Raw genomic sequence first — 27916 nt, forward strand, 5'->3', positions numbered from 1 at the left:
TCCCCAGAAAGCCATAACCAAGTTTAAAATAGCCTAACCCTGGTTTTGGGGAAAAACACAAGGAAGACACATACAGGAAATACATTGGGGGGAATTGAATAAGAAAAGACCACAACCAAACAACCCCAGGTTGTACGGTTTTATTTCTATAATTCAAATGTGCAGTGATAAGGATGGGATAGATAATATTGTACAAAAATGAATTGTGCTGATAAAGGTTTAGTGTCCTGGTGGGAGCAGTGACCTGGGGAAGAGCTGGTCTGGGAACCAGCTCAAGTTCCTGCAGCACATTGTCAAGACAACCCTGAGATCAGACATAGCCCTGGTCTCAGAGTCCCCGAAGACCATCATTATTCTGGAGTTGACAGTCTCTTGGGAAGATCATCTTGAGGAGGCATACGAGAGGAAGAGGGCCAAGTACGAGGGACTGGTCATCGACTGTCGGAAGCAGGTTTGGAAGGCTAGGTGCATGCCTATCGAGGTAGGATGCAGGGGTTTTGCTGGCCAATCCCTCTACAGAGCCTACAACACACTTGGCATCAATGGAGCGAAGAGGAGGAGAGCCATCAGCAACACCATCGAGGCAGCCGAAAAAGCCTCAAGATGGCTCTGGATCAAGAGAGGAGTCTGGGTCTGATCAACTTCGACTGGATCGCCTGGGTGAGGGTGTCTGATGTTGAAAGACCCAAAACACCCTATGACCCCAGGTTATATTACTGATGATGTGTCCATGTATTCATTCAATCAGTCATAAATGTGTCTCTACCCGTTCCTTCACACACAGTCAAGCCTGGTGTGTTTTATGTTGACATGACATCACATGGTTCCTGTTATTGAGTCTTTACAATGATGTCACGAGAACCAGAAACATGTTGTGGGAGATGATAGTTCCAAACAGGTTGGACAGATAGATGGGAAAGATTGGAGGAGGACGAGGAGGAGGAGAGAGAGAGAGCGAGAGAGAAAGAGGGGGGAGAGGTGATAAAATGAATAGATGAATAGATAAAGGACGAGAGAGGAAAAAAACCTTTGATGCTCTAGAGGGGAGTTCCAGCCAGTAGTTTAGTCATTACCCTGGCAGGACGCAAGCCATGCCATAGCATAGCACCCAGTTACGTGCCATCAGGGTAGGCAGTACTAACCCTGTGATAATCTAATAAAAAAGCGGTTATGAAAAGCCAAATACAATTTGTCATTATATAAAAAAAAATGTAATTCTTTGTTATTTAATCTTTTTTCTTATTGATTCTGGTTGGTTTTATACAGAAAATCTAAAAGTTTGCTAAAAGTGCATCAAAACCTCAGGAAAGGCAGCAGGGTATTCATGCCTTTCTTTCCATCCATTCAAAGCCATTAAAATCCTTGAATCGTGCGGCTTTATCTGACTCCAGTCTATATTTGTGTTTCCAAACTAATGGGCGTTAATATGGAATTGGTCCCCCCCTTGTCATTGTAACAGCCTCCACTCTTCTGGGAAAGCGTTCCACTAGATGTTGGAACATTACTGCGGGGACTTGCTTCCATTCAGCCACAAGAGCATTAGTGAGGTTGGGCACTGATGTTGGGCTATTGGGCCTGGCTCACAGTCGGCGTTCCAATGCATCCCAAAGGTTTCGATGGGGTTGAGGTCAGGCTCTGTGCAGGCCAGTCGTTCTTCCACACCAATCTCGACAAACCATTTCTGTATGGACCTCGCTTTGTGCACGGGGTTATTGTCATACTGAAACAGGGAAAGGCCTTCCCCAAACTACTGCAACAAAGTTGGAAGCACAGAATCATCTAGAATGTCATTGTATGCTGTAACGTTAAGAATTCCCTTCACTGGAACTAAGGGGCCTAGCTTGAACCATGAAAAACAGCCCCAGACCATTCATCCTCTTCCACCAAACTTTACAGTCGGCACTATGTATTCGGGCAAGTAGCATTCTCCTGGCATCTGCCAAACCCAGATGGTGAAGCGTGCTTCATCACTCCAGAGATCACGTTTCCGCTGCTCCAGAGTCCAATGGCAGCAAGCTTTACACTACTCCAGCCGACGCTTGGCATGGCGCATGGTGATCTTTGCCCATTTCATGAAGCTCCCGACGAACAGTTATCAGCGCTTTCGGAATCAGTTTGGAACTTAGTGGTGAGTGTTGCAACCAAGGACAGACGATTTTTATGTGCTACGCACTTCAGCACTCACCGGTCCTGTTCTGTGAGCTTGTGTGGCCTATCACTTTGTGGCTGAGCTGTTGTTGCTCCTAGACATTTCCACTTCACAATAACAGCACCAAAACAGGCCAATATATGGAGGCATTATAGATGGTACTAACAGACCAATATATGGAGACATTATAAACTCAGCAAAAAGAGAAACGTCCTCTCACTGTCAACTGCGTTTATTTTCAACAAACTTAACGTGTAAATATTTGTATGAACATAACAAGATTCAACAACTGAGACATAAACTGAACAAGTTCCACAGACCAACAGAAATTGAATAATGCGTCCCTGAACAAAGGGGGGACGTCAAAATCAAAAGTAACAGTCAGTATCTGCAGTGCATCTCCGCCTCATGGACTGCACCAGATTTGCCAATTCTTGCTGTGAGATGTTACCCCACTCTTCCACCAAGGCACCTGCAAGTTCCCGGACATTACTGGGGGGAATGGCCCTAGGCCTCACCCTCCGATCCCAGACGTGCTCAATGGGATTGAGATCCGGGCTCTTCGCTGGCCATGGCAGAACACTGACATTCCTGTCTTGCAGGAAATCACGCACAGGACGAGCAGTATGGCTGGTGACATTGTCATGCTGGAGAGTCATGTCAGGATGAGCCTGCAGGAAGAGTACCACATGAGAGAGGAGGATGTCTTCCCTGTAACGCACAGCGTTGAGATTGCCTGCAATGACTACAAGCTCAGTCTGATGATGCTGTGACACACCGCACCAGACCATGATGGACCCTCCACCTCCAAATCGATCCCGCTCCAGAGTACAGGCCTCGGTGTAAAGTCCTGTCTGGTCCAGCGACGGTGGGTTTGTGCCCATAGGCGACGTTGTTGGATGTGATATCTGGTGTGGACCTGCCTTACAACAGGCCTTACAAGCCTACAGTCCAGCCTCTCTCAGCCTATTGCGGACAGTCTGAGCACTGATGGAGGGATTGTGCGTTCCTGGTGTAACTCGGGCTGTTGTTGTTGACATCCTGTACCTTTCCCACAGGTGTGATGTTTGGATATACCAATCCTGTGCAGGTGTTGTTACACGTGGTCTGCCACTGCGAGGATGATCAGCTGTCCGTCCTGTCTCCCTGTAGCGCTGTCTCACAGTACTGACATTGCAATTTATAGCCCTGGCCACATCTGCAGTCCTCATGCCTCCTTGCAGCATACCTAAGGCACGTTCAAGCAGATGAGCAGGGACCCTGGGCATCTTTCTTTTGGTGTATTTCAGAGTCAGTAGAAAGGCCTCTTTGCTGTCCTAAGTTTTCCATAACTGTGACCTTAAATGCCTACCGTCTGTAAGCTGTTCCACAGGTGCATGTTCATTAATTGTTTATGGTTCATTGAATAAGCATGGGAAACAGTGTTTAAACCCTTTACAATGAAGGTCTGTGAAGTTATTTGGATTTTTACAAATTATCTTTGAAAGACAGGGTCCTGAAAAAGGGATGTTTCTTTTTTTGCTGAATTTCTAATGTCTCTATATATTGGTGTTATAGGTGTCGTAAGGATTGGACTAAGGCGCAGCGGGTAAAGTGCTTATCTTCTTCATTTATTTAAATATAACACTTGAACAAAATAAACAAAACGATGAAACAGTTCCGTAAGTCAACACAGGCTATACAGGAAAACAACCACCCACAAAACACAAGTGAAACAAAGACAACTAAATATGGCCTCCAATTAGAGACAACGGCAACCAGCTGCCTCTAATTGGAGGTCATTGCCAAAAACCCCAACATAGAAATAGAAAACTAGATAAACATAGAAATAGATAACATAGAACCTAAACCCCAAAACACACAAAACAAACACCCCCTGCCACGCCCTGACCAAACTACAATGACAAATAACCCCTTTTACTGGTCAGGACGGGACAGTGCCCCCCCCCCCCCCCAAAGGTGCAGACCCCGAATGCACCTCAAAAACAAAAACCCCACAAAACAACCCCAGACTTAAAGGGAGGGAAGGGAGGGTGGCCACCGTCAACGACGGTCCCTGTGCTACGCCCCCCCTTCCCAATCCTCCCACTACGGAGGTGGCTCTGGCTCTGGGCGTAGCTCCCCTTCAGAAGACTCTGGGCTGCGTGGCATCGCTGGAGACTCCGGGCTGCGCGGCATCACTGGAGACTCCGGGCTGAGGAGCGTCGCTGGAGGCTCCTGGCTGTGGAGCGTCGCTGGAGGCTCCGGGCTGAGGAGCGTCGCTGGAGGCTCCGGGCTGAGGAGCGTCGCTGGAGGCTCCGGGCTGAGGAGCGTCGCTGGAGGCTCCGGGCTGAGGAGCGTCGCTGGAGGCTCAGGAGCGTCGCTGGAGGCTCAGGGCTGAAGAGCATCGCTGGAGGCTCAGGGCTGAGGAGCGTCGCTGGAAGCTCCGGGCTGAGGAGCGTTGCTAGAGGCTCCGGGCTGAGGAGCGTCTCTGTAGGTTCCGGCCTGGGGACCTTTGCTGCAGGCTCTGTGCCATGGGTCATCCCTACTGGTTCCGCGTCATGGATAATCACTGGAGGCTTTGTGCGGTGGATCATCACTGGAGGCTCCGGGCCATGGGTTATCACTGGAGGCTTCGTGCCATTGATCATCCCTACAAGCTCCGGGCCATGGATCATCACTGGAGGCTTCGTGCCATGGATTAACACTACAGGCTCCGGGCCATGGATCATCACTGGAGGCTTCATGCCATGGATTATCGCTGGAGACGTCGGACCATTGACCATCATTAGAGGCTTCCTTTGGGGCGCTGGAACTGGTCTCACCGGACTGGGGAGACGTATTTCGGACCGTGTGCTCACAGCAGGCACCGGCCTTACCGGGCTATGGTGGAGCACTGGAGGTAGAGTGCGCGGAGCAGGCACAGGGTACACTGGGTCTTGGAGGCGCACTGGAGGTCTGGAGCGCACGGCCTGCACAACCCGTCCTGGCTGGATGGTCACTGTAGCCCTGCACGGGCGCAGCGCTGGCACAGGGCGAACTGGGCTGTGCTGGGGAATGAGGGCTGCCGTGTGTAGAGCAGGCGCAAGGTAAACTGGGCCGAGGAGACACACTGGAGACCAGATCCGTTGTGCTGGCACACTTCTTCCTGGCTGCCGGCCAACTCTCGCCCGGCAATGCTGCGGAGCCCTTATTGGCCGCGCCGGACTGTGCGTGTGTATAGGCGACACCGTGCGCATTTCTGCGTAACAAGGTGCTTGCTTGATCCGTCGCGCCCCATAATAAGCACGGGGAGTTGGCTCAGGTCTCCACTCTGACTCTGCCAAACTCCCCGTGTGCCACCCCCAATTTTTTTTGGGGGGGGGGGGTGCCTCTCGGCCTCATGTAGCTCCTTTGATTTTCTCTCCCAGAAACGTCGTTCTGCCTCCCACGTCCATCCTTCTCCTCAGTGCTCCAATCCCCGCTGCTTGGTCCTTGTTTGGTGGGTGGTTTTGTCATAGGCGTCGTAAGGATTGGACCAAGGCACAGCGGGTAAAGTGCTCATCTTCTTAATTTATTTAAAGATAACACTTGAACAAAATAAACAAAACGACGAAACAGTTCCGTAAGGCAACACAGGCTATACAGGAAAACAACCACCCACAAAACACAAATGAAACAAAACACAACTAAATATGGCCTGCAATTAGAGACAATGACAACCAGCTGCCTCTAATTGGAAGTCATTGCCAAAACCCCCAACATAGAAATAGAAAACTAGACATAAACATAGAAATAGATAACATAGAACCGAAACAAACACCCCCTGCCACGCCCTGACCAAACTACAATGACAAATAACCTGGTCAGGTCGTGACAATTGGTCTGTTAGCGCCACCTATAATGTCTCCATATATTGGTCTGTTACTACCACTTACACTACCGGTAAAACCTTTTAGAACACCTAGTCATTCAATGTTTTTCCTTTATTTGTACTATTTTCTACATTGTAGTAACCAAAAAAAGTGCTAAACAAATCAAAATATATTTTATGTTTGAGATTCTTCAAGTAGCCACATTTTACCTTGATGACAGCTTTGCACAGTCTTGGCATTCTCTCAACCAGCTTCATGAGCTGTGCCTTGTTGAAGTTTGTGGAATTTCTTTCCTTCTTAATGCGTTTTAGTCAATCAGTTGTGATGTGATAAGATAGGGGGGTATACAGAAGATAGCCCTATTTGGTAAAAGACCAAGTCCATATTAGGACAAGAACAGCTCAACTAAGCAAAGAGAAACGACAGTCCATCATTACTTTAACACATGAAGGTCAGTCAATACGGAACATTTCAAGAACTTTGAAGGTTTCTTCAAGCGCAGTCGCAAAAAACATCAAGCGCTATTGTCACGCTGGTATATAAGATTCAGGAGACAGATGCAGGAATGCGTAATAGGGTTTTTATTTAGCCCAAATTGCAGCGTGCTGTGTAAAGGCACGGGGACGAAGACCAAACAAACACGTAACAAAAACACAGGGTTGAAACCCAAACAAAAGAACGAGGAGTACCTCAATAACACAAGCGCACGATGATTAACACATGGGACGAGACCCGTAATCATCTTCGCAATCCACAGGGGCACGAAAGCCCAAAGCACACAGCACAGGTACACACACGCCAAACGGACATGTGAACAATAATCAAAAAGACCATGGAAACCAAAGGGCACATATATACAAATACTAATCAGTGGGAATAGGGGACAAGTGTGCGTGATGAAAGTTCCGGAGGGATCTGTGACAGCTATGATGAAACTGGCTCTCATGAGGACCGCCACAGAAATGGAAGACCCAGAGTTACCTCTGCAGCAGAGGATAAGTTCATTAGAGTTACCAGCCTCAGAAATTGTAGGCCAAATAAATGCTTCACAGAGTTCAAGTAATTGACACATCTCAACATCAACTGTTCAGAGGAGACTGTATGAATCAGGCCTTCATGCTTGAATTGCTGCAAAGAAACCCCTACTAAAGGACACCAATAATAAGAAGAGACTTGCTTGGGCCAAGAAACACAAGCAATGGACATTAGACCAGTGGAAATTTGTCTTTTGGTCTGGAGTCCAAATTGGAGATTTTTGGTTCCAACCTCCGTGTCTTTGTGAGACGTTATCAAGTGTCAGTGTGTAGCGGGTCGGACGAAGTCAAGCGCAGGACACAGAACTGAGTAAAAGCGTAACTTTACTTGAAAATAAACCAATAATACATTCCATGCTGGGAAACACACCAGCTCACAGAAATCTAGACCACTTAACAAAGAACAAACACGCACAAAAACCATGGGAAACAGAGGGTTAAATAATGAACATGTAATTGGGGAATTGAAATCAGGTGTGTAAAACAAAGACAAAACAAAAGGAAAATGAAAAGTGGATCGGCAATGGCTAGAAGGCCGTTGACGTCGACCGCCGAATGCCGCCCGAGCAAGGAGAGGGACCGACTTTGGCGGAAGTCGTGACAGAAGCAGTGTAGGTGAACGTATGATCTCCACATGTGTATTTCCAACTGTAAAGCATGGAGGAGGTGTTATGGTGTGGGGGAGCTTTGCTGTTGACACTGATTTATTTCGAATTCAAAGCACACTTAACCAGCATGGCTACCACAGCATTCTGCAGCGATACGCCATCCCATCTGGTTTGGGCTTTGTGGGACTATCATTTGTTTTTCAACAGGACTATGACCAAACACACCTCCAGGCTGTGTAAGGGCTATTTGACCAAGAAGAAGAGTGATGGGGTGCTGCATCAGATGACCTGGCCTCCACAATCACCCGACCTCAACCAAATTGAGATGGTTTGGGATGAGTCGGACCGCAGAGTGAAGGAAAAGGAGCCAACAAGTGCTCAGCATATGTGGGAAATCCTTCAAGACTGTTGGAAAAGTATTCCAGGTGAAGCTGGTTGAGAGAATTCCAAGAGTGTGCAAAGTTGTCGTCAAGGCAAGGGTGGCTATTTGAAGAATCTCAAATATAAAATATATTTGTTTAACACTTATTTGGTTACTACATGATTCCATATGTGTTATTTCATTGTTTTGATGTCTTCACTATTATTCTGCAATGTAGAAAATAGTAAAATAAGGAGAAACCCTTGAATGAGTAGGTGTTCTAAAACTTTTGACTAGTAGTGTATAATGTCTCCATATATTGGTCTAGTACCACCTATAATGTCTCTGGAAATTGGTCTGTTAGTGCCTCCTATTGGTTGTAACTGTGGATGCTACATCGTCTACTGTTTGTCTGAGCTGAGTTCAGCAGTGTGTTATTTTGTCAGAGGAAATTGAGATATGCTGATAATTCATTTAATGTGCTAATTATTTAGTTTTATTATTTATTATTATTATTATTATTATTATGAGTCGCATGTGAGGTATATATATAATATCATGCATGTTACATATTACATATTATTACACTATAATCTGATAGGAGAAGAGGAGGAGGAGAGGTGGAGAGGAAGAGGAGAAGGAAGTGGAGGAGGAGAAGAAGAGGAGAAGGAGGTGAAAGAGGAGGAGGAAGAGAAGGAGGAGAGAAGGGGGGGAGGAGGAGGAGGAAGAGGAGGAGGAGGAGAATAGGAGAAGGATGAGGCTGGTCAGGTGGCTTCCTGTTCTTGCTCTGAGCTGTTGATTGACAGCTGTAGGGAGCTAAGCCCATCTTCACTCACACAACTCAGAGTCTGACGCTGCATCCAAGGGCTCATGGGTAAATCCTCCGGCAGGAACACATGCTGACAGTCCTGGGAGAGGTGGAGAGGGAGAAAAGGAGACCGGAGGAGAGGAGGGTAAAGTAGGTGAATAGTGATGTGGGGATGAGAGGGAATGGAAGAGTTAAAGGAAGAGTTTGAGGTTCAAAGTTTAGGTTGAGAATACATTTCTCATGCAGGCTTACGACTGATGTTCCAACAACAAAACATATATTCCCTCAAGGCCTGAGACTCTTTTAAACCTCATTCTTTATCTTTATCTTTCTCTTTCCATCCCTTCCTCTCTCCCTCACCAACAATCATTGAATCGGCAGGCCAAAATCCCTCACTTCAGGCAGAGCATGGCAACAAACTCACAACAAACACAGGAAGACAGACAGAGAGAGGGATTTTAGTGGAAGAGAGAGGGAAAAGAGGAAGAGAGAGAAATAGAGGGAAATAGAGGAAGAGAGGGGAAAGAGGAAGAGAGAGGGAAATAGAGGGAAATAGAGGAAGAGAGAACTAGAGGAATAGAAAGAAATAGAGGGACATAGAGGAAGAGAGAGAGAAATAGAGGAAGAGAGAGAAATAGAGGAAGAGAGAGAAATAGAGGAAGAGAGAGAAATAGAGGAAGAGGGGGAAATAGAGGAAGAGAGAGAAATAGAGGAAGAGGGGGAAATAGAGGAAGTGAGAGAAATAGAGGGAGAGGGGGACATAGAGGAAGAGAGGGAAATAGAGGAAGAGAGAGGGAAATAGAGGATGAGAGAGGGAAATAGAGGAAGAGAGAGGGAAATAGAGGAAGGGAATGAAGAGAGATTGTGAAAGAGAAGAAAATAAACTGTATCCAGAGTCTGTTGCTATGCAACCATGCAGACAAATACGTTTCTCCCCAAAAACCTCTGAAATAGAACAGCAAATATTCCTTCTGCTCTGTTTTTAATTACTCTTCCCTATCCATCATGCTTTTTCTTGGACTACTCCAGTCCTTCCGACCATGGAATGTTGCAGCCACACTGTCTTTGCCTAAAGGATGTGGAGTTACGCTGTAAAATTTCTTCTGCATTGATCACTGGTGTTTTTCAGTTCTATTTACTGGCAATTACTATTATAATACTGGTGTAAGAAGCACAGATTTGAAAGTCAAGTTCATTAGCAACCAAATGTGTATAAACCCAGTAACAATACAATGCAAAACAGTGCATGCATCAACAGTAGTTGAATTAGGTGTGTTAGTGTTGGGCTGCAACAAAAGCCTGTACATGCTCTGATGGACCCAGATTTGATGACGTTTGACCTACACTCACCTGCACGGCCAGGGCCTGGAAGGGCGTGCACAAGCCCCCGATGGGGAAGAGCTTATTGACGTTGATGTCACCAAACACCTGCCTCCTCTCTCTCCTAACTGCCATCTTCCTCTGGATGCCCCCATACAGCTGGTGACACTGAGACACCTGGGGGAGGGGGAGGGAGATTAGGTTCTGGTTGTAAATGGGAAACAATTGTGCCACCAGGTCTAGTGTCTGTGTGTGTGTGAGAGAGGGAGAGAGAGGGAGTGAGAGGGAGAGAGACTTACAGTTATTGCATTAATCTTAAGATAGCTACAGTAGGTCAGACAACCACATATTACGGTCATAACAAGTCACTGTTATTGTTTGTTGTTGTTTGAGACTAGCATCAGTGTCAGACGTCTGACTATCTCTGGTTGTCAGTGATCATCTCCCTCCAGTCTGAACATTCCGAACAGTCCGAACAGTCTGAACACGCGAGTTGGAGCGCGAGTTGGAGCGCGTGCTGGAGCGTGTGCTGGAGTCAGTCTTACCCTGATGTTTTGAGTGTGACTTGGAGCAGGACTCTCCTCTGAGCCGACAGGCCCTGTCTGGTTCTCTGGTGTTGGGGCTTCCTCTACAGGCCCTGCAGGGAGGAAACTGTTTAATGTGTGTATAACCATGTGTGTGTGTGTGTGTGTGTGTGTGTGGCTTGAAAGAGGAGCACAGCTAATCATTTATTTTGACAGGGACATAGGCAGACTGGGAGAGGAACGTGTACACACACACACACACACACACACACACACACACACACACACACACACACCTCAATTCTAGCCTCTGGGTCCTGACTGAAACGTTTGCCAAACATACTAAACTACTGCTCCAATTCTACTGTTCTAGAATGTCAAGAATGTCCACAGTCCATGCTTTATAACGCAGTTAAATTGAATTATAGTATCAGGTTTTATTGGGTCTGGCTATGACCTCTCTGGCTTTACAGTGACCTTTCTCCTTCCTCAATACTGCCGCTGTGTGTCAGACTCCTGTCGTAGGGCCACTGTGCGTCAGACTCCTGTCGTAGGGCCACTGTGCGTCAGACTCCTGTCGTAGGGCCTCTGTGTCAGACTCCTGTCGTAGGGCCACTGTGCGTCAGACTCCTGTCGTAGGGCCACTGTGTCAGACTCCTGTCGTAGGGCCACTGTGTGTCAGACTCCTGTCGTAGGGCCACTGTGTGTCAGACTCCTGTCGTAGGGCCACTGTGTGTCAGACTCCTGTCGTAGGGCCACTGTGTGTCAGACTCCTGTCGTAGGGCCACTGTGTGTCAGACTCCTGTCGTAGGGCCACTGTGTCAGACTCCTGTCGTAGGGCCACTGTGTGTCAGACTCCTGTCGTAGGGCCACTGTGCGTCAGACTCCTGTCGTAGGGCCACTGTGCGTCAGACTCCTGTCGTAGGGCCACTGTGCGTCAGACTCCTGTCGTAGGGCCACTGTGCGTCAGACTCCTGTCGTAGGGCCTCTGTGTCAGACTCCTGTCGTAGGGCCACTGTGCGTCAGACTCCTGTCGTAGGGCCACTGTGTCAGACTCCTGTCGTAGGGCCACTGTGTGTCAGACTCCTGTCGTAGGGCCACTGTGTGTCAGACTCCTGTCGTAGGGCCACTGTGTGTCAGACTCCTGTCGTAGGGCCACTGTGTGTCAGACTCCTGTCGTAGGGCCACTGTGTGTCAGACTCCTGTCGTAGGGCCACTGTGTGTCAGACTCCTGTCGTAGGGCCACTGTGTCAGACTCCTGTCGTAGGGCCACTGTGTGTCAGACTCCTGTCGTAGGGCCACTGTGTGTCAGACTCCTGTCGTAGGGCCACTGTGTGTCAGACTCCTGTCGTAGGGCCACTGTGTGTCAGACTCCTGTCGTAGGGCCACTGTGTGTCAGACTCCTGTCGTAGGGCCACTGTGCGTCAGACTCCTGTCGTAGGGCCACTGTGCGTCAGACTCCTGTCGTAGGGCCACTGTGTGTGTAGTTTTTGTTTGTATGTGTGTGTGTGTTTCTGTCCATGCGTGTGGGACTGTGTGTATGAACACACCTGTTTGTTGCTAATAGTTACCTTCATAAATCCATTCCTCCGGTGAACCCTGACCCCCGCTGAAAAGGTCAGATGTTTGACCTGTGACCTCGCTGCTCTGTGATTGGTCACTTTCACTCTCAATCTTCTCCTCCCTTTCTTCCTTCTCCTCCTCAGCTAGGTTGTTTACCCAGTCTCTGTATAGAAAACAGCCAGGTTGTTTACCCGGTCTCTGTATAGAAAACAGCCAGGTTGTTTACCCGGTCTCTGTATAGAAAACAGCCAGGTTGTTTACCCGGTCTCTGTATAGAAAACAGCCAGGTTGTTTACCCGGTCTCTGTATAGAAAACAGCCAGGTTGTTTACCCGGTCTCTGTATAGAAAACAGCCAGGTTGTTTACCCGGTCTCTGTATAGAAAACAGCCAGGTTGTTTACCCGGTCTCTGTATAGAAAACAGCCAGGTTGTTTACCCGGTCTCTGTATAGAAAACAGCCAGGTTGTTTACCAGGTCTCTGTATAGAAAACAGCCAGGTTGTTTACCAGGTCTCTGTATAGAAAACAGCCAGGTTGTTTACCAGGTCTCTGTATAGAAAACAGCCAGGTTGTTTATCCGGTCTCTGTATAGAAAACAGCCAGGTTGTTTACCCGGTCTCTGTATAGAAAACAGCCAGGTTGTTTACCCGGTCTCTGTATAGAAAACAGCCAGGTTGTTTACCCGGTCTCTGTATAGAAAACAGCCAGGTTGTTTACCTGGTCTCTGTATAGAAAACAGCCAGGTTGTTTACCTGTTCTCTGTATAGAAAACAGCCAGGTTGTTTACCCGGTCTCTGTATAGAAAACAGCCAGGTTGTTTACCCGGTCTCTGTATAGAAAACAGCCAGGTTGTTTACCAGGTCTCTGTATAGAAAACAGCCAGGTTGTTTACCTGGTCTCTGTATAGAAAACAGCCAGGTTGTTTACCCGGTCTCTGTATAGAAAACAGCCAGGTTGTTTACCAGGTCTCTGTATAGAAAACAGCCAGGTTGTTTACCTGGTCTCTGTATAGAAAACAGCCAGGTTGTTTACCCGGTCTCTGTATAGAAAACAGCCAGGTTGTTTACCTGGTCTCTGTATGGAAACAGAGTTTGATAAAACTTACATCTAACCTTGACTTATCATTGATATAAATCACTTTCAAGAGAGACTTTGTAGAAAATATTTGACTAATGATCTGTTTTTTGAGAACCTATGTTTTCAGGGAGCTTAATTGTCCAGTAAACATCTAATGACATGTTTTTGTATGCTACAGTGTTTACTAGGGTAGTACCACAGTGACCTCATGACCACTAAAACCATACCACACACACTGTCACATCAGACCTGCTCTCGGAGATGGTAGTTATCATGCCCTCAGATAACATATTGATTAGTGTGTGTGCCTCTTTCTCTTGGGAAGATTGATGATGTTCTGTTCACCACATCCCCACAACAGCAAGTGGTCACTATGGGTGACTCTCTCTATCCACTCACTCACTCTACTGAAAACCATCCATACCGAACCAAAATCCATCTGGTTTAATTTAGCTATGTTTACAGTACACTTCCAACAGGAGTCAACCAATGTGGTTGTCGAAAAAGTTAGCCAATTCCTCAGGATTTCTTTCTCATGGCTTCCCATCAGAATTCACACACACACACACACACACACCACACACACACACACACACACACACACACACACACACACACACACACACACTTTACAGTTCAGCCTAGCCCTCTTCTATGCCTCCTACAAATCCTCTTCAACATTTTAACATCATTCAACATTTTTCATTTGATGCAAATCTCTCATTTTGTGTGTTTTTCCCTGTGTCTAGAAATACACCCGGTTCTTACAGAAATATTCTCCAGCCCACATCGACACACCAGGACAGGCCAGACTGCTTAATTCTGTGGTACTTTCAGATCTATAATGGGAGCCATTTTAGAGTTTATATATATATATATATAAAAGACTACAAAGGAGTAGATTGAGAAAGCCTGCGGTAGGCCTAGAAGTTACATGAGGACAACAAAAAGAAGTTAGGAAAAATGGAGACCCATAAAACAGTAGACGTTTAGAACTTAGTGATGTTGATCCAAGCGGACTACTTCTGGATTACTGACAGGAAAGACCACTTCAGTACCTGGAGGTGTGGTGAGGGGCTGGGTCAGTGAGGCTCCACTGTGGTTCCTGTCCAAAGGAACCGACATAACCTCCCTCCCCCGTCCACACTCTGCTGGTCCCATCCACAGAGCCAGAGAGGAAGAAGAGTCTCTCTGTGTACACCAGCACCTCAACACTCACTATCGCCCCCTCATGGGCCCTCCAGGACTGCAGGAGAGGAGGGTGGCATGAGGAGGGCTGGGGAGGTGAAACATGTGAAGATAGAGTACAATGTAAAACACATAAAACAGAGGTGTATCCTACATTTGCATTTACTATACTCAAAAACTCTCTCACACATTCACATACATGCACACACACCAACCCTGACCTCCTGTGTGATGCAGAGCGCGTACTGAGAGATGTCCCAGACCTGAACACACCCTGCTGTGTCTCCAGTGACCAGGATGTTGTTCTCCTGGTCTGAAGTCAGCCCCAACACACACTCCTTCTCTCCACCAGGGGCATAGAACTGACCTGAGAGGGAGAGCGAGAGAGAGAGATGATAATACTGTATACTCCAGACAGAGAGAGATGATAATACTGTATACTCCAGACAGAGAGAGATGATAATACTGTATACTCCAGACAGAGAGAGATGATAATACTGTATACTCCAGACAGAGAGAGATGATAATACTGTATACTCCAGACAGAGAGAGACGATAATACTGTATGCTCCAGACAGAGAGAGATGATAATACTGTATACTCTAGACAGAGAGAGACGATAATACTGTATACTCTAGACAGAGAGAGATGATAATACTGTATACTCCAGACAGAGAGAGATGATAATACTGTATACTCTAGACAGAGAGAGACGATAATACTGTATACTCTAGACAGAGAGAGACGTACTGTACAGTACATATACCTACACTAGGACAGAGAGGACAGAGAGTACATAAATAGGTTGATTGATGTCATGCATAATGTAGTTTTTGAAAGTTCAATCTGTCATCATAAAGTCGCACTCAGATTTACTACAGTCCACCACATAGGCTCCCTCTCCCGCTTTCATTCTCTCTCCTTCCTTAGCTACAACGTGTGTGTGTGTCCTGGTTACCGTGAGTGTGTGTGTGTGTCCTGGTTACCGTGAGTGTGTGTGTGTGTGTGTCCTGGATACCGTGAGTGTGTGTGTGTGTGTGTCCTGGTTACCGTGAGTGTGTGTGTGTGTCCTGGTTACCGTGAGTGTGTGTGTGTGTGTCCTGGTTACCGTGAGTGTGTGTGTGTGTGTGTGTGTGTCCTGGTTACCGTGAGTGTGTGTGTCCTGGTTACCGTGAGTGAGCGTGTGTGTCCTGGTTACCGTGAGTGAGTGTGCGTGTCCTGGTTACCGTGAGTGTGCGTGTCCTGGTTACCGTGAGCGTGCGTGTCCTGGTTACCGTGAGCGTGCGTGTCCTGGTTACCGTGAGTGTGCGTGTCCTGGTTACCGTGAGCCTGCGTGTCCTGGTTACCGTGAGCGTGCGTGTCCTGGTTACCGTGAGTGTGCGTGTCCTGGTTACCGTGAGCGTGCGTGTCCTGGTTACCGTGAGTGTGCGTGTCCTGGTTACCGTGAGTGTGCGTGTCCTGGTTACCGTGAGCGTGTGTGTCCTGGTTACCGTGAGCGTGTGTGTCCTGGTTACCGTGAGTGTGCGTGTGTCCAGTGATGCTCCACCAGTAGATCCCTCCAGCCTGTGAGGAGAGGAGGATAGGTGTGCTCCTCCAGTGTTTGTCCCCACCCCTCCGCTGCAGGAACAGCAACGCGTCCACAGGGGGCGTTGTCCTACACACATGCATCACATACACACTCAGTACACATATGTTGAATACTTTATTTCAATTTGCAATAAAGCATTGATGTTAAAAAAAAAACACAACACAGAAGACTCACAGTGAGTGTGTGGCCCTCCGCAGGCGAACCAGGGGTCTCTGTGTGTCCAAGGTCCAGACGATGACTTCTCCATCATGGCTGCCCGTAGCAATGACCCCCAGGGTAGGGCAGTGGTCAACCACCAGGATGTCAGCTCTGTGTTGCTGACCTGACTTCCACGACATGTCTGCCCTCACAAACACATCCTTCACCACCACAAACAGGGCGCCATTTTGGAACCAGATAATCACCAGAATAATATTCTCATTTGCATCTTGGTGCCAACATTGCATTCATTCAAATGTGAAAACAAACCAAGTTTTCCACTGTATATCTATGGCTTCATATCTACCCATCTGAGCACCCACGTGCAAAATTCTAGTTCCAAATTGTAGTGACTGATACTGTACGTATAATTAGACCCAGAGGTCATACACTGCATCATTCACTGACATCATTTACATACACCCCCTCTTAGCCAAGATGTTATATTAGTGTTCTTAAAAACCCCACCGGGTTCTGCTGACGTCAGACAATAAGAAACCTCAGAGCAGATCTGTATATATATATATATATATATATATATACACAGTTGAAGTCGGAAGTTTACATACACCTTAGCCAGATACATTTAAACTCAGTTTTTCACAATTCCTGACATTTAATCCTAGTAAAAATTCCCTGTCTTAGGTCAGTTAGGATCACCACTTAATTTTAAGAAAGTGAAATGTCAGAATAACAGTAGAGAGAATTATTTATTTCAGCTTTTATTTCTTTCATCACATTCCCAGTGGGTCAGAAGTTTACATACACTCAATTAGTATTTGGTAGCGTTGCCTTTAAATTATTTAACTTGGGTCAAACGTTTCAGGTAGCTTTCCACAAGCTTCCCACAATAAGTTGGGTGAATTTTGGCCCATTCCTCCTGACAGAGCTGGTGTAACTGAGTCAGGTTTGTAGGCCTCCTTGCTCGCACACGCTTTTTCAGTTCTGCCCACAACTTTTCTATAGGATTGAGGTCAGGGCTTTGGGATGGCCGCTCCAATACCTTGACTTTGTTGTCCTTAAGCCATTTTGCCACAACTTTGGAAGTATGCTTGGGGTCATTGTCCATTTGGAAGACTAATTTACGACCAAGCTTTAACTTCCTGACTGATGTCTTGAGATGTTGCTTTAATATATTCACATCATTTTCCTACCTCATGATGCCATCTATTTTGTGAAGTGCACCAGTCCCTCCTGCAGCAAAGCATCCCCACAACATGATGCTGCCACCCCTGTGCTTCACAGTTCGGATGGTGTTCTTCGGCTTGCAAGCCTCCTCCTTTTTCCTCCAAACATAATGATGGTCATTATGGCCAAACAGTTCTATTTTTGTTTAATCAGACAATCTTTGTCCCCATGTGTAGTTGCAAACCGTAGTCTGGCATTTTTATGGCGGTTTTGGAGCAGTGGCTTCTTCCTTGCTGAGCGGCCTTTCAGGTTATGTCGATATAGGACTCATTTAACTGTGGATATAGATACTTCAGCATCTTCACAAGGTCCTTTGCTGTTGTTCTGGGATTGATTTGTACATTTCGCACCAAAGTATGTTAATCTCTAGGAGACAGAATGCGTCTCCTTCCGAGCAGTATGACAGCTGCGCGGTCCCATGGTGTTTATACTTGCGTACTGTTGTTTGTACAGATGAACGTGGTACCTTCAGGTGTTTGGAAATTGCTCCCAAGGATGAAACAGAGTTGTGGAGGTCTAAAAAAAATTCTGAGGTCTTGGTTGATTTCTTTTGATTTTCCCATGATGTCAAGCAAAGAGGCACTGAGTTTGAAGGTAGACCTTGAAATACATCCACAGGTACACCTCCAATTGATTCAAATGATGTCAATTAGCCTATCAGAATCTTCTAAAGCCATGACATCATTTTCTGGAATTTTCCAAGCAGTTTAAAGGCACAGTCAACTTAGTGCATGTAAACTTCTGACCCACTGGAATTGTGATACAGTGAATTATAAGTGAAATAATCTGTCTGTAAACAATTGTTGGAAAAAATTACTTGTGTCATGCACAAAGTAGATGTCCTAACCGACTTGCCAAAACTATAGTTTATTAACAAGAAATTTGTGGAGTGGTTGAAAAACGAGTTTTGATGACTCCAACCTAAGTGTATGTAAACTTCCGACTTCAACTATAAATAGATATCATTCCTGAAAGTTCTCTTGTAAGGAAGGCTGGTAGCTCTGAGTGTAACCACATGGAGCAGACACGATAGTGACAGATAACATTGGGGTTGAGGTGTGGTGGACTCTTCACCTGAGAGTGCAATGTACGTGTTTATCCTGGCTGGCACATAATACATTTTTATTGAATAGGAAAGTGTGTGTTTGTGTAGGTGTTTTCTCACCTTAGCCCCTTTGATGTCATACTGAGCGACCTGCTGGCTCCACCCCACGGCCAGCAACTGGCTGTCATGGAGACAGATGACCCCTGTGACCTCTGAGAGGGTGACAGGCTCTAGCTTGTGGAGGTTGAGGCCATTCAGTAGGTTCCACACCTTTTAACAGACAGAAACAGCACATCATAGTAAACCACATCTGTGTTCATCTAAAGCTGTTCTAACTGAACCATGGTGAAGGAGGAGGTCTTAACAGAGACTTGGAGAATTCTCCTGCTTTTCCCCTTTTATTCAGTTATCAGACATCAGTAACATGATTGGATAGGTGAAAGCACAGGCTCCACTGCATAGGCTACACTAGCTTTTACCACAGGGTACCTTGATGGTTCCGTTGCGTGCGCCAGTGATGAGTCGTCTGTGGGAGGAGTCTAGCGCCATGCAGGTAATCTCCTCCTCTCCATGAGCGCTGGTGATCTTCAGACGCAGCCTCCCTGTTTCTACGTCCCACACTGATACAGACGAGTCATCACATCCGGCGATGACCTACACACACATATAAACACCCACGATACACACACACACACACACACACACACACACACACACACACACACACACACACACACACACACACACACACACACACACACACACACACACACACACAGATGTAAACATTTACACACATATGGACGTAAACACACACATACAGTATGCACACCCTCATGGCTGTGACAGTGTATAAGATTCCATACCTACCTGTTTCAGTGTGGGGTTGTAGAGGGCACAGGAGAGGGGGGCACCATGGCATTGTCTTCCCCCTCCTCTTCTCCCTTCTCCCTGCTCCTCCCCCCTCTCCCCTTCCTCCAGCCTCAGCCTGGCCAGGTAGTCTCGACAGGACACCAGGATATGGGGCGGAGTCTGCATCAGGAAGGGCGGGGCCACCAATAGGAAAGGGAAGTTGCCGTGCTCTGGGGCACGCCCTGGCTGCAGACAGGGGAACTGCAGGTGGACAGTCCGCAGACAGCGATTGGAGGAGATGTCCCACACCCTCAGCTCCTGCAGAGAGATAACCAGGTGGGTAAACAAACCCCTTCTGAAAGCTCCTGCACAGGGACAACCAGGTGGGTAAACAAACCCCTTCTTAAAGCTCCTACAAAGAGACAACCAGGTGGGTAAACAAATCCCTTCTGAAAGCTCCTGCACAGAGACAACCAGGTGGGTAAACAAACCCCTTCTGAAAGCTCCTGCACAGAGACAACCAGGTGGGTAAACAAACCCCTTCTGAAAGCTCCTGCACAGAGACAACCAGGTGGGTAAACAAACCCCTTCTGAAAGCTCCTGCACAGGGACAACCAGGTGGGTAAACAAACCCCTTCTGAAAGCTCCTGCACAGAGACAACCAGGTGGGTAAACAAACCCCTTCTGAAAGCTCCTGCACAGAGACAACCAGGTGGGTAAACAAACCCCTTCTGAAAGCTCCTGCACAGGGACAACCAGGTGGGTAAACAAACCCCTTCTGAAAGAAATCAAAAAGTGGAAAACAAAAACCACCTGGGCCACAGCCAGGACAGAATACCTTGTGGTGTAGTACTGGTACTTCAGTCTAGGGATAGGTTTGCCTCTCTCTACCTGTCTTAGGTGAGGGCTTACAGCTTACCCATGAAGCTGCGGCCAGTGTTGTGTCTCTAGCAAAGCTATCTGGTGGTTATTGACTTACAGCATCTTTGGAGTAGCTGAGGACCTGTCCCAGTGGTTGGTAGATGACCACGTCCAGTACTGTGGTGCCGTGACCGTGCAGGACCGCGACTGGCCGAGCGGTCATGAAGCAGTTCCACAGTTTGACCGCAGGGTCCAGACCACCCGTCACCAACAGGTTGAGAGACCTGCTGAAATCAAAACACGTCACACCCTGTGGAGGAGGGAGAAGAGAGAGAGAGAGAGAGGGTGGGTGGGCGAAGGAGAGAGAGAACAGAAGAAGAGAGACAGACAGACAGACAGACAGACAGACAGACAGACAGACAGACAGACAGACAGACAGACAGACAGACAGACAGACAGACAGACAGACAGACAGACAGACAGACAGACAGACAGACAGACAGACAGACAGACAGACAGACAGACAGACAGACAGACAGACAGACAGACAGACAGACAGACATGGAGAAAGGGAAGTTAGGATTTGTGTGTCTCTAAAATAAAAGGTAGCGTGACTAAATATTCTAAAATACAGCCTTTCCTATTAGTTTATAATGGGGAACTGTTGAGGACAGCTTAATTGTTCAACTGACCAAAGCTAGACAGTTTTATAGGAGCACTGCTCAGAAGCCATAACAACCAATACAAAACACCCCATCTACTTTAATCACTTCCTCAGCAGGGCGAGTCACATTACATGTTTTCTCTCCAGTAAACATTAATTATATCCTTTGTGTGTGTGTGTGTGTGTGTGTGTGTGTGTGTGTGTGTGTGTGTGTGTGTGTGTGTGTGTGTGTGTGTGTGTGTGTGTGTGTGTGTGTGTGTGTGTGTGTGTGTGTGTGTGTGTGTTTATATTGGTTATAGGGTGGGACTCGGCGACAGTAAGCAAGATAAAACATAGTTATGACTCAAAAGAATTCAGACAAGTTGAGTTTCATCACTCTGCGGTGTGACTGTTGACCTCTGAGGTTATTCATTATCCTCCATTACTATTTTGTGGAGATAGCTCCCATGACATAAACTGAATGGGTCTGAGCCGACATTTCAATTTAACCTGCGTCAAGGTCACTCAGCCATTCTCTGTCTACTATCCAACCCAACCTTGAGTCCAAATCTGATAAAGATTGAGGCTGTATGATACATTACAAACTGGGTGGTTTGAGCCCTGAATACTGATTGTCTGACAGCAGTGGTATATCAGACCGTATAACCACGAGTATGGCAAAACAGTTATTTTACTGCTCTAATTACATTGGTAACCAGTTTATAATTGCAATAAGGCACCTTGGGGGTTTGTGGTATACGGCCAATATACCACGGCTAAGGGCTGTATCCAGGTACTCCGCTTTGCGTCGTACCGAAGAACAGTCCTTAGCCGTGGTATATTGGCCATATACCACACCCTCCGAGGGCCTTATTGCTTAAATAACAGCTACCCTTTTTGTAGAATCCCATATAAATGGTGGCTTCATTGTGTACTCCATAGTAACAACACATGAAATACTCATAATAGTGTAGATACTGTGTTATATTATTACCTTATTGATTCTCCAAACATAGGGTTTTCTCCTGAGAGACACGTGCATAATGACCACTGAGGAGGCGTCGCTTCCTGATGATGTCATGATTAGGTCAGTGTGGGGCTCGAAAATGATCCTGTTGATTGGTTCCTGGTGGACTGTGGGGATGTGTTGGTAGGAGACTAGGCGGCTGTGGTCACCAATATCCTGTTAGGAGACATGTTCTCACCATAATTGGGGCTCCTGAGTGGCGCAGTGGTCTAAGGCACTGCATCTCAGTACAAGAGGCATCACTACAGTATCTGGTTTGAGTCCAGGCTGCATCACACCTGGCCGTGATTGGGAGTCCAATAGGGCGGCGTACAATTGGCCCACGTCGTCCGGGTTTGGCCAGGGTAGGCCGTCGTTGTAAATAAGAATTTGTTCTTAACTGACTTGCCTAGTTAAATAAAGGTAAAATAAAATACCAGTAAAACAACCCTGGTCCAGCAGAAACCTGAAGAACACACATTAACTTTTGGTCCCAAGGAACACATGTTAACCACAGTGCCAAGACAAATAACTACCCTAGAAGTGCCCGTAACACACGTAGCAAGGTTACAGAATAGATACTGTACTTTACTGTCCATTGGTTGGAACGTAATTTTGTCTTTTGCCTTTCCCAACATCCCCCAGACACACATTAAGAGGCACAGGTCAGTGCAGAGCCCCTGGATGGAGAGCAATGGGGGGATAATTATATCCTCCTGATTCCTGCTTACAAGCAAAAATTAAAGCAGGAAGCACCAGTGACTCGCTCAATAAAGAAGTGGTCAGATGACGCAGATACTAAGCTCCAGGACTGTTTTGCTAGCACATACTGGAATATGTTCCGGGATTCTTCCGATGGCATTGAGGAGTACACCACATCAGTCACTGGCTTCATCAATAAGTGCATTGTCAAAGGAATGGCCTACAAATTGTCAGACTCCAGCCACCCTATTCATAGACGGTTCTCTCTGCTGTCACACGGCAAGCGGTATCGGAGCGCCAAGTCCAGGTCCAACAGGCTTCTTGAACACCCACGCCAGAACAGTTTATCAAATGGCTACCCAGACTATTTGCATTGCCCCCCTCTTTTACGCTGCTGCTACTCTCTGTTTATTATCTATGCATAGTCACTTTAACTCTACCTACATGTACATATTACCTCAATTACCTCGACTAACCTGTGCCTCCGCACATTGACTCTGTACTGGTACCCCCTGTATATAGCCTCACTACTGTTATTTTACTGCTGCTCTTTAATTATTTGTTATTTTTAACTTCACACCTATTTTTCTTAAAACGGCATTGTTGGTTAAGGGCTTGTAAGTAAGCATTTCAATGTGAGGTCTACACCTGTTGTATTCGGAGCATTTGACAAATACAATTTGATTTGAAATTTGATTAAGTGACTTGCTCAAGGACACAACAGCAGGACATGGAACGTGGGTTGCCAGTTCAGCCAGCCAGTCCGGGGCTTGAACACCCTAACTTCAGGCTGCTGGTCTGTCTCTCTAACCTCTAGGCTATTGGCATTATAACTGTGTGCCAGTTTTTGTTTCAGTCCAGCACAGAGTGAATGGAGAGTGAATGATGCCTACCTGCATGTAAATCCTCTGAGGGACATTGTCCTCAGTGAAGGGGCTCTCAAACAGTCCATTGTGGAGTTGGAGGAACCACAACAGATGGATCCCTCCCTTTTCATCTCCCCACAGCAGCAAAGAGCGCCCCCCTGGAGACTGGGAGGGATTACAACAGATCTCAGGGGAAGACAATGTGAATATAACTACCATAACTATAAAAACATCCATCATGGTCCATGAAAAGACAAACAATTGAATGTTTAGAATGGGTCAAATGTACATTAGTTTATGACAGAGTACTGAAGTCGTACCTTTATGTCATGCCAGTAGCAGAGAGAGGTTGGAACATTGGGGAACCCTGTTCAGTGATGAGAGAATAACAGGGACATAAAGTCAGAACCCTGTTCAGAGGTGAGAGAATAACAGGGACATAAAGTCAGAACCCTGTTCAGAGGTGAGAGAATAACAGAGACATAAAGTCAGAACCCTGTTCAGTGATGAGAGAATAACAGGGACATAAAGTCAGAACCCTGTTCAGTGATGAGAGAATAACAGAGACATAAAGTCAGAACCCTGTTCAGTGATGAGAGAATAACAGGGACATAAAGTCAGAACCCTGTTCAGAGGTGAGAGAATAACAGGGACATAAAGTCAGAACCCTGTTCAGAGGTGAGAGAATAACAGGGACATAAAGTCAGAACCCTGTTCAGAGGTGAGAGAATAACAGGGACATACAGTCAGAACCCTGTTCAGAGGTGAGAGAATAACAGAGACATAAAGTCAGAACCCTGTTCAGTGATGAGAGAATAACAGAGACATAAAGTCAGAACCCTGTTCAGAGGTGAGAGAATAACAGAGACATAAAGTCAGAACCCTGTTCAGAGGTGAGAGAATAACAGAGACATAAAGTCAGAACCCTGTTCAGAGGTGAGAGAATAACAGAGACATAAAGTCAGAACCCTGTTCAGAGGTGAGAGAATAACAGGGACATAAAGTCAGAACCCTGTTCAGTGATGAGAGAATAACAGAGACATAAAGTCAGAACCCTGTTCAGTGATGAGAGAACAACAGGGACATAAAGTCAGAACCCTGTTCAGAGGTGAGAGAATAACAGAGACATAAAGTCAGAACCCTGTTCAGTGATGAGAGAACAACAGAGACATACAGTCAGAAATTGAACTGATTGATCAAATCAAAAGCAAAATTTCTACTTTGAGTCTTTCTAACAGTTGGTTAGATACCAAACAAGTGGATGTCCTCAAAGCAGCTGGCCGTGGACACGTCAACAAAGTGGAGGTCCCTGCTGCTGGTTGCTATGGCGACCTTGTGGACTTTGGGCAGGTAGACAGCATCAGTGGTCCAGCCCCTGAACCTCCTTCTGTTAACCCCTTGCTCTGCAGGGTCTCCAGCCAGCTGAGGAGATACATCGAAGAAAAAGAGAGAAAGTGTGTGTGTGTCTGTCTTTGTGTGTGTGTGTGTGTGTGTGTGTGTGTGTGTGTGTGTGTGTGTGTGTGTGTGTGTGTGTGTGTGTGTGATGTGTGTGTATGTGTGTGTGTGTGTGTGTGTGTGTGTGTGTGTGTGTGTGTGTGTGTGTGTGTGTGTGTGTGTGTGTGTGTGTGGCTTATCAGCTCACGCACCTCCAGAGTCTCGAGGACTTGTAGTCGGTTGTTCCACACAGTGAGCAGCCCCCCCTTACTGACACTGATGTAGCGGAGGGGGGGAGGATGGGGAACAGCCACTACACAGATAGTGGGCTCCTGCTGTAAGGGGGAGAAGAGAAAAGTTTAGAGGCGAAGTGAAAGAGTGACTGATGAGAGAAAGAGAAATAGAGGTCAATGGAGACTGCTGCATACTTATGAATTAACATACTGTACGAGCAATAAACTACTTATTACATAGTTATTACATAGTCACTACATAGTTATTAACACACTCTATAAGCAATGACTAGACAGGCGTCCCTCACCTTGTTGTGTGAGCAGTGTTTGATGAGTGGTTCAGTGTCTAGTAGAGCGCCTCTGGGCCTGGAGGTGTGGTCTCTCTCTCTGCACTGCTGCAGCAGGTAGCTACACAGGTCCTCCCACTCCACATAGCCATCACATGACACGTCAATCTATTGGAAATGAGAACATGTTCTTATTTCCTAAGGGTAAACTAACAAAAAACAGTTAAACTGTATGTAACAAAGGGTCATAGTCACCTCATTGAAGACCCTCTCCAGCCATCCGCTCTGGCTGTCTGGACCAATCACAGCACTCAGAGCATTCTGGAACTCCTCCAGACTCATCCCTCTTTCTCCTCCTCTCTTTTTCCGTGCACCTCTCCAACTCCGCCGGGACCCCCTGTCCGAGGTTGTGCGACGGGTAAATGCATCCCTCAGCAACAGCAGGTGTTTAAGTTTGAGTTCCTCCTGAGCACAGGCATTCTGGCCTGCATCACTGTGGAGTGGAGTAGTATGTAGATATTCCATTAAAAAATCTGCCGTTTCGAGCTACAAAAGTCATTTACAACATTAACAATGTCTACACTGTATTTCTGATCAATTTCATGTTATTTTAATGGACAATTTTTTTTAATTTTCTTAAAAAAAAAAGGACATTTCCAAGTGACCCCAAACTTTTGAACGGTGGTGTAGATTCATATACTGGTCATTATTGAGAGTATTACTGTGTAATATAAAAGTCTTACAGAATATGAACATATAGCACACCCCTGTGGCAGCAGTGAGACTGCATGCTTTGTGACCAATTTCAGACTACAATACTTTTTATTGATTTATTTTACCGTTATTTTACCAGGTAAGTTGACTGAGAACACTTTCTCATTTACAGTAACGACCTGAGGAATAGTTACAGGGGAGAGGAGGCGGATGAATGAGCCAATTGTAAGCTGGGGATGATTAGGTGACCATGATGGTATGAGGGACAGCTTGGGAATTTAGCCAGCCAACATTTTGATGTTATTAATTTGTTATTATAACTTAGAATAATAGAGTTGATGCAACTTCTCATTTAGAGTTGAGTCATTGCCACATAAACATTAAGTAATAATGACTTTTCATTGACACTGAGTTCAACTTACTAAAAGTATTTGATTTAAAAATGCCTTGGGTTTTATAGTGAACTAACCAAGCGCTTGATTTGCTGTGGTAGGCTTGCTTTCTTTGTATTGTATGGATTTAAGAGGTTCTTGAAGAGAGATTTGAGGGGGTGAGGGAGACTGCTAGGACCAAAACCCCCATATCGTATGTCGCCAACCTTGATGAGGACAAGCCTTGTGTGGCCCTGTTGCCATGGGAAACCACAGGACAATCAGTCATGTCTCCACATTCTCCTCGCTCTTCCTGGTTCATCAAGGCACGCATGAGTGCTCCTTTTAGATCAGGGTAGTTCTCATGATCAACTCACCGCACAGCCAGGTAATCATTGATATGCAGTCAATGAGACATTTTTTACTCCAAAAGTGTTTGGAAATAAGACTTTAATTAGCTCTACTCAGAGAGATATTTTCATATAGAAATTGTAAAAAAAATGGTTCTGTTGATGATAATGATAGTTTGATAACATTATTATCTGTGGAATTGAAATAACAGGATTCAGCCAAATTTAAGCCGGAATACAAAAGCTGACATGTGTCAACTTCTACTTACGCTAAACATAAAATATGAATATAGACTTTATTTAAAATCTTGAGTTATATCCTTTATATTGTTCTTAAAATACAAACTCACCAAGAGCTGCTGCTGGAGGTTTCTCTCTCGTAGACCTCCCATGGATCACTGATACCTCTTAGGGTACCCATTCCTACACACCTAACCTTTTTGTCTGTCTATCAAACTAGTCTAGCACTAAGTCCATTGTCTGTTGCTAAACAGAGTGAATGTTCACTCTGAACCAAGCTTTAAAAACAACCTCACTCATAGCTTTAGATCTTCCCTCTGGACTTTGCCTCAGATGGGCCCCTCAAAACCTTCGGGCCCAAGTTCCTCTGTTTATGTGTCAGAGAGTGAAGGATGCTGAAACACAAACTGAACTCACAACAGCCTAAGCCCAATCTGATAACTCTCTCCCCTCCTCTAGGTTTAAATAAGAGTCTTTGTCTCTCTCTCTCCCTTTGTCTTTCGAGACAAACCCAATTTCAGGTTAAACAAAGCTGCTTCTTTTCAGACAGGGTGGAATGCTCAGCTCCACAGATCAATACATCATCCATCACAGGAGTTAGCCCACAGGGAGAGAAAGTCAACACTTCCTCAGTGGAGGACCAAGGAGACGAGACTATCCACAATCTGCATGGGCACCAGGGTGTCAAGACAAGTAATCCTCCAGAAGTGAATGATTTGAAGGAAGAGGGAAAGAAGCCTCTCAGTCTGTAGCCTACCGATCCATAAAGCTTTACATGTGGAAGTCTTAGAAATCTCAACCAGGCTAAAGAGATCCAAGATCAGGAGGTGCATAAGGTCCTAAATGTTACTCAAAGAGTGGAGGTGTGTACAGG

The 27916-nt window shown here is 46.2% G+C and overlaps 1 protein-coding gene across 1 annotated transcript; it reads right to left on the bottom strand.

The window, feature by feature from the left end:
- Nucleotides 1–125: 125 nt before the first annotated feature.
- LOC106610308 (cilia- and flagella-associated protein 337) lies at nucleotides 126–27916 on the bottom strand. Its single transcript, XM_045724360.2, has 20 exons — nucleotides 27153–27916; nucleotides 25623–25860; nucleotides 25389–25535; nucleotides 25060–25182; nucleotides 24664–24835; nucleotides 23734–23780; nucleotides 23441–23578; nucleotides 21834–22022; nucleotides 20315–20506; nucleotides 19354–19653; nucleotides 18973–19137; nucleotides 18604–18753; nucleotides 16227–16411; nucleotides 15979–16118; nucleotides 14686–14831; nucleotides 14335–14552; nucleotides 12209–12363; nucleotides 10659–10750; nucleotides 10144–10290; nucleotides 126–8893 (listed from the first exon to the last, which is right to left on the bottom strand). Exons 1-20 carry the CDS (start codon nucleotides 27221–27223, stop codon nucleotides 8750–8752), a joined length of 3159 nt encoding a protein of 1052 aa, XP_045580316.2. The 5' UTR covers nucleotides 27224–27916; the 3' UTR covers nucleotides 126–8749.

This window comes from Salmo salar, chromosome 01 (genome assembly GCF_965601325.2).
Source record: "Salmo salar chromosome 01, fSalSal1, whole genome shotgun sequence".
Lineage (NCBI taxonomy): Eukaryota > Metazoa > Chordata > Actinopteri > Salmoniformes > Salmonidae > Salmo > Salmo salar.

Coding starts and splice junctions, on each gene's coding strand:
- LOC106610308 (XM_045724360.2), bottom strand. CDS start 27,223: ATGGGTACCCTAAGAGGTATCAGTGATCCATGGGAGGTCTACGAGAGA. Junction 23,579..23,733: donor GCTACTGGCATGACATAAAG/GTACGACTTCAG, acceptor AATCCCTCCCAG/TCTCCAGGGGGGCGCTCTTT. Junction 22,023..23,440: donor CTCAGAGGATTTACATGCAG/GTAGGCATCATT, acceptor GTCTCCTAACAG/GATATTGGTGACCACAGCCG.